The sequence below is a fragment of the Nilaparvata lugens genome, chromosome 13 (genome assembly GCF_014356525.2).
Source record: "Nilaparvata lugens isolate BPH chromosome 13, ASM1435652v1, whole genome shotgun sequence".
NCBI lineage: Eukaryota > Metazoa > Arthropoda > Insecta > Hemiptera > Delphacidae > Nilaparvata > Nilaparvata lugens.
Window position 1 is genome coordinate 30,929,931 of NC_052516.1, and position 7,889 is coordinate 30,937,819.

The 7,889-nt window shown below is 39.2% G+C and overlaps 1 protein-coding gene across 1 annotated transcript in view; it reads right to left on the reverse strand.

Moving 5' to 3' along the window:
* The window catches only part of LOC111049535, a 101,407-nt gene extending 95,444 nt beyond the window's left edge, over positions 1-5,963 (reverse strand). Inside the window, exon 1 of the mRNA XM_039440421.1 lies at positions 5,766-5,963. Within this exon, the coding sequence (XP_039296355.1) occupies positions 5,766-5,825 (60 nt within the window). The 5' untranslated portion in view covers positions 5,826-5,963. The remainder of the gene's footprint in view (positions 1-5,765) is intronic.
* Positions 5,964-7,889: the final 1,926 nt, after the last annotated feature.

A 7,889-nucleotide genomic window follows, 5' to 3' on the forward strand; every position in this document is an offset into this window, starting at 1 on the left:
GAAACCTCCTCGATGCCTCATAAGTGTCAGTACATCTTTGAGAAATTCGTCAAATGATTCACCTTCCCTTCGCTTCCTTACCTGAATTAGATTCTCAAGGTCCTCCTCATAGGTAAGTGGGTTGAAGCATGATCTGAAATCTGTCACAAAATTGTCTTATGATTTCCATTGGTTACAACGATTACGCATCCATAGAGTGGCTTTACCAACTAGTAATTCAGGTATCGTGACTAGCCTTTCTAAGAAGCTGGGAGCATCTCATTGGTCATCAAATGACAGTCTCCAGCTTCTTACTTTGTCACATACCGCCCCTGGGTCCATGAAGGGGTTTGTGTGAATGTTGGTTCCCAACTTCAGCGTGAGTACCTGTTGCTGAGTGTCCAGATTCCTCACTGCTTCCACTCACTATTCCAGGTCTTGAGCTGGGATAACATACAGCCATCTTTGAATGTTGTTCTACTAACAACCTTCTCAACTCAGCAAGTGTTCCAGATGACACTATGCCCCAATCTTGTAGAAGATTGAATGCTTCATCATTTTTAAATCTATAGATCCAGGAGACTCTGGGGTCGGCTATCACCTCGGGGTTTTTGTCCTCAACCGACTGATCCTCTGTCAGCTCCTGGTGTTAAGCATCCAGATCAGCCTCGCCCTGTTCACTCATGAATCTTACTTCATTGCCTCGTGCCCCACATTTGGCGCCAATCCATCACGTACACCCTGAGTAGCTTCAGAAGTGGGTGATTGATACCCAGGTGTTGCTCCTGGATGACTTAGCTCAGTCGTAATGTGGGCGGGGAAAGGAGGCAAATCGAAGTTCCTCTTCTTTCTTCTTTGTGCATCAGCTGGCATGGACAGCACCTCCTGGTGCTTCTGATGTCACTCTCTTCTCTGATGACACCACTTCGATGTAATTTTGTATTGGCCTTATGGCCTCGGTTCTGCTCCAGTATAGTAGGAAGAGGAAGGATAGACAGGAGGGATGGCAGCCAACAGGCTGCTGTGCCTGGAGAAGATAGAAGGATAGGGATGGCAGCCAACGGGCCACTGTGCCCTGGGAGGATGGAAGGATAGTGATGGCAGCCAATGGGCCACTGTGTCCTGGGGGGATGGAAGGTTAGGGACGGCAGCCGATGGGCCGCTGTGCCCTGGGGAGATGGAGGGATAGGGACGGCAGCCAACGGGCCGCTGTGCCCTGGGAGAATGGAAGGTTAGGGACGGCAGCAAATGGGCCGCTGTGCCCTGGGAGAATGGAAGGTTAGAGATGGCAGCCAACAGGCCGCTGTGCCCTGGGGAGAATAGAAGGTTAGGGACGGCAGCCGACGGGCCGCTGTGCCCTGGGGAGATGAAAGGATAGGAACGGCAGCCAACGGGCCGCTGTGCCCTGGGAAGATGGAAGATTAGGGATGGCAGCCAATGGGCCGCTGTGCCCTGGGATGGTGAGAGGATAGGGACAGCAGCCAACGGGCCACTGTGCCCTAGGAGGATGGAATGTTAGGGATGGCAGCCAATGGGCCGCTGTGCCCTGGGAGGATAGAAGGTTAGGGACGACAGCCAACAGGCCACTGTGCCCTAAGAGGGTGAGAGGATAGGGACGGCAGCCAACGGGCCGCTGTGCCCTGGGAGGGTGAGAGGATAGGGACGGCAGCCAATGGGCCGCTGTGCCCTGGGAGGATGGAAGGTTAGGGACATATGGCAGCCAACAGGCCGCTGTACAAGGACAGGAGGTCAGGGATGTATGGCAGCCAACAGGCCGCTGTACAGGAGAGGAAGGTTGGGAGCAGAATGCTGTGGTCTGAAGCTCGTCTGGCATTTATATACTCTCCCAAAGTAGAGGGGATGGAGTTGCGCCGCCGCCAGAGCCGGTAAGAATCGTCTCGATGTGTGAAAGATTGTTTGCCATCAGTAACCTCTTTATCTCCGCGGTCAGCTGGCTTTGTTGATAGCTGAGCATCTTTCAATAATATTATTAATTATTTTCTCATCACAATTTTACTTTGTGACAATTTTTAACATATTTAATTAGAGCTCTCTAATTTAACAGATAAACCTAACCCCAACCTCAAATGTAAACAAGTGTGAATAACACACAATATTTGTATTCAAGTTTAGACAATAAATCACTAAACAATCTCATTTTTTAAATAGAAATAATAAATTAAATAAACTTACCAAGTCAAAGTGGAATGGGTAGACACTTCTAAGAGAGTTCACAGCTATCATCAACGTGATGAGAATTCAAACATGAAATGGCGTCGATCGGTCGATTGTCATTGACTGCTAAATCCGTTTTTGAATAAGGACAACTGTAGCGCTGTGAGTGGTGAAATTGGAAGCTCGTTTTCAACGTGTTTTCAATGAGAGAGCAACCGTTGAAAACAAACGTTGCATTAGAAACGTTGAAAAATTCAATCACTAACAGTTATTCGACCTCAGAAACCAAATTTCAACGTTGGAAACACGTAGGTGTGCAAGTGAATAGAAAGTGAATATTAGTGTAATAAATTTCCACTTGAGCATAATATTACCCCATTTATTTCATTTAGAGTGGTAATTGTTTGAAATATTTTCAATTCATTTATTTATTTAAGCCATCCAAATTCAAAATTCATATTCCATGTTTATCTTGGACTAATATTGTATAGACATTGTACACGTGAAACACTAACCTTATATCTTGGACTGTGTCATCGCCAAATTGGGAGAAAAATAGCACACAGACTACATTATTATTTTATCTACCAATGTAATTTCATAGTAAATAAATTAAATGAAAAGGAATTTCTTATTCATACAATCTTGAAAATGACTTGGTTGAATGTCATTGAAAAAAAGCCTTCATCCGCTGATTCATTAAACAATCATCATTTAATGCTGATCTGGGTCTACTGCCTTTACTAGAAGAAATTGTCACATCCATTATAATGTGTTTCAATAGACAGAGATACTAACTGATCAATCTCCATTGGAACAGAGATGGTGCATATTGGCCCAAGTCGACCAAGTTACACCACTCTACAGTTTGGTAATTGGAATATTACCAAATTAGCTTATTAGCAGTGATAGGCAACATATTTCCATAACAGCAGTAATGTTGCAAATATTGTTTTTGTAGTGGATAATTGTTCTTAATCAATCAAAAACAACCAGTGATGTAATTAATAACCCTTGACAAAACTGAATTTTGTCAAAAAATGAGTCTGTGACAGAGAGTCATTGGTTTTTGGTGAGTGGTATCACCAGGTTGCATCTCATTGTTCATGGGCATTGACTGGGCAAAAAATCCAGGGCTTTCAATCAGTGAACATCAACATAGTAAGTGGGTACAAACGAGGAGTGAGCAGCCTAGGAAGAGATAAGTTTTACAAGGTGTAACTTGATGAATTATTCAGCATTTTGCAGCAATAATAGATGGGCAACTGGAGTATTGCAATATTTTCCATGACAACATTGCATGATGCTGGGGAAATGATTTGTTGCCTAGGAGTCAATTCGGGTTCAAACAGAATAATTTGACTTATGACACATTGGAAATCTTTGTGAGTGAGATTTACTTGATCGAGAATGTAAAGTATTGGGTTTTAGTAGACTTGAATAAAGTATTTGATTGTCTGGATTGTGAGATTATTCTGGAAAAATTGTCTTACTATAGAAACAGGGAGAAGCTATTGAGTCTTGTGAGGCCTTACTAGGAAGGAAGTAGTCAGGTCGATGAGGTGAGTGTTTCTGAGGGAAGGGTGTTGAATGGTGTCACATCCATGTATCATCATAAAAGGAGTTCTTCAGAGTTCAATCCTTGGCCCATTTATATTCCTCATTCATGTTAATTATCTGACTTGTGATGTGCCTTCAGCTAGGACCATACTCTTCGCAGATGATGAACATTCTTTGATTTCATCAAATAATTTCAATGAGTTGCAAACTATGAGAGATGCTGTTCTGACAGAAATTTCAGATTAGTGCTCAGCAAACAGTCTGCAAGTCAATGTAAGCTAATCAGCTTTCATTGAATTTTCAATTCATAGTCTTGTCAATGATTGGCGGCTTCAATTTATTATTGGAGGAGGTGATCTGCTTTCTCCTAGGGACTCCGACTTCCCGGGGTTTTCCTAGGGACTCCGACTTCCTGGGGGTCACTGTTGATCAGGGTCTCAGTTGGTCCTCCTATGTGGAATCTACTAAAATGCTCGAGTTTAGCAGCCTATACCATGTCAAGGCTCTTTAAGGTTTTAGTTTGAGAAGCAGTCATAACGTCCTATTACAGGTATTATGAGCCATTACTTTCTCATGGAATTCTGCTGTGGGGTGGCTCAGGAAACTCATTGACTGCTTTGCAGGCTCAGAATAGAATCCTGAGGCTCATGTTTAATAAGCATACCCGCTTCTCGTGGGAAATATTATTTCTTCAACATGGAATATTAACTGTTTCTGGTCTGTATGTTTATTATTTGTCAGTCTTTGCCTACAAAATAAAAGATAGCTTGATCACTGGTGTTGACCTTCACCAACCTTGAATTCTGTTTCGAGGAATTTTCTAAAAGTAGAACAGTGTCACAAAAACTACCATGGCTTGAATTCAAACTACATTATTAAGAGGCGCTCAAAGCTCTGCCATTGAGTTTGAAAGCACCTTAGTCAATCCACAAATTTGAAGCAGGAATGGAATTATGGCTCATAGAAAAGTTTTTTTTTTTCATTTCCTCCCAGCTGTCGACTGGATTATTTATTAATGCATTGACACATGCAATTAAAAACTCAAAGTAACCTAGTACTAGAAGTTTTGTGAGCAGTAGACCTCGCGCTCAGTGAGTTAGATTGACCTGTTCTTATGTTTTCTCAAAAATTAATAAATAATTTATCAATTAAAGATGTCTAGAAAAAATCCTGAATGGACAAAGAGCTTTCTGTCCTACCTCAGTGAGTTAGATTAAACTGTTGTTATGTTCTCTCGAAAATGAATAAATAATTTATCAATTAAAAATGTCTAGAAAAAATCCTAAATAAACATAGAGCTTTCTGTCCTATATCGTATGGTGACGTTGACGTGTCGTCCCAGAATGTGAGTGTGAGCGCTGTTATCATGTCTGGCTGCAACTGTCTACAACGTTGATGAAAAGATACAATTTTCAAGATGTTTGAAGTTTTTGAACGGGTAGTATTATAGTCTATATAATTCTATAATAATTCTATAGTTTGATTTTCACGGTAATATTGGCGTATGAAGGAGGCTTCTTTTTCCTTTTATATTATCCTTGAAATGCAAAATTTCCAAAAACCTTGTATATACATCGACGCCCAACTTAAAAAGGAACATACCTGTCAAATTTCATGAAAATATATTACCGCGTTCCGCCGTAAATGTGCAACATAAAAACATATAAACATATGAACATTCAAACATTAAGATAAATGCCAAACCGTCCACTTGAATCTTAGACCTCTCTTTGCTCGGTCAATTATTTTTTTCTTGACCTTTCTCTGGTCTCAAAACGAGCTGACCAGTTAACAGTATGTATTCTAGGAGACTATGACTTTTCATAATAGTTCTTTACAACAGATGATTAGCCAGATTCGAAACGCAAATTCAATGAGCCATTGGCCATTCTGACACTAACATCTCTCCGACATGTTACGACAGGACAGAATTTACTTTGATGATGAGTCAGTGGATATTGGAGGAGGCTGTGGTTCATAATTACGCGAAATCTACTGCTCAAAGAACTATCATTATGATAGAGGTGAAAGTTAGATTTTTGATTACTTACACAATCAACATGAGAGACCAATAAGCTGTAGACTTTGACCAGTATAATGACTCTCCACATATTTGATGAAAGAGCTTTGAAAATATTTCAATACACGAATCCACGTAGAAAAGAGTAGAACGTTATTGAATCAATGTCAGGAACATAAGAGCTTCACATTACTGTTTAGCTCATCAGCTCAATCAATTCAGACAACAGACTCCATCCATCCACAAAAGAGACAAATTTAGGAACACAAGTCAGTACCATAATCAAGTAAGAATGACGCTTATTGAAAATTATAAAACTTCGAACTAACTAGCCTACTGTGTTGTAAATCAATTTGCTCTTCCACTATTGATTTAATAATAATATTGATATAAAAAATATTATAGGAATTTTCAGAAAGGATTGCATTATGAGAAAACTGTGTGATGTTATATTTGGCATCGCATGTGCCCTGCTGGGCCGCAGTCGGTAGGGCAAAGATTTTTGAATAAATTCAATATTTTTGTGACTCCTGAAAGAAAAATACCACCAGTTTCTTACCAGCTCTTCTAGGAGCTCATATAATTATCTGCTTTCGATGGCTGCAAACATCGGCTGCTTTAATAGTTCACAGTTCTTATGACTGATTTGGTTGACTCCACAAATATAGATGCAGGAGAGGAAGATAGATGAAGGACGTCGATTTTTGTACTAGACAATATGGTATAATCACCAATGTCACTCGCCACCATCTGACAAAGGGGTCAGCAGTGTAAGATGATACCAAGCGGAATCAAAGGTGATACTCTATTGTAATACCTTATGAATTCTATTAATTTGTATTGCTGCTGCAACTTAATACTATGACCCTCGAGTTCTTCCAAATTGGTTGCAATTTTTCTGAATAATTCAAGTTAATCTTGAGAACGTAATATTTCCAAAGATTTAATAATCAATGCTGTATATCGCTGATTTATCCAACTTATTTGGTGAAGAATATAGTTGGTTGATAATTTGAATGGAATGTCAATCCTGGTGATATAATAGACTATAACAAGATTGGTCATGCATGAAGATAATTAATAAAGGGTACACCATTCAACAAATATAAAAAATATAATTACATGATATATCAAGGAGCAATAATAAGAAATAGAGCAACAAACAACAAATATAAAAATAATATGAGAATATATATATATATATATATATTATATATATATATATATATATAATATATATATATATAGAGGGAGTAGCCTATTGAGATTTGTAACATTGATGATAAGTTATAACGAAATAAAACTTCTCTCAAGGCCTACATTCACGACAGAGCCAAATCCACAGAACATATATCCTCCAATTGGCTAAGAAACAGCTGTTGGTGAGAATCAGCCAATCGTAGGATATGTTCTGTGTATTTGGCTCCGTTGGCTCTGTCTTGGAAGGGGGCCTTAAAAGAAGTTCAGTTCAACTTCATTGTTGTTATCTATGTTGCAGCTGATATTTAAAATAAGCCTTTTTCAGTCGATTCACTCGAGAATGGTTGGGGTTAGAGTAGCGGTTTGTCGTCTTGGCTGTCGCGCGGAAATCTTCACATGAATAAAAAGTTCGGAGAGGGCTGGAAATGATCTTTCAATTGAGGCATCCTTGATAAGTCCAATATAATATGGGTTCAAAACCCAAAAAAAGTCGAAATTTGATCTCCATTTCTAATCTATTGACATTTATGTCAAAACAAAGCCTCTGGCAAAATGAATAAATGAATTTTTGTGGATGATTAATAAATCTATCGAGAATTTGATGCCTCACCAAACAATTATGTTCAACAACTGTCCAATTATGACCTTTCAAAACAAAAAAGTATAATATCTCATTCCAATATTCTATCTTCAAGTGTTACCGTGCTTTGTTTTTGGTTATTGAAAGTAGAACTTATCTAGTCCCAAATTGTATAGACGAATCCTCTCCTTGATTTGCAATGAGTATATCGTAATAATAAAAAATAGTATCTTGGTCATTGGTGTTAGCCTCTCATTAGCAAGGTAATCATGGAAGTATCAATTGATCGAGTTCAAAAGAAATTATTCATTTATCTAAAAATCCCATTTCTCTCTGGATAGTATGTTGAAAGTGTACACTAAAACCTCCTCGTTT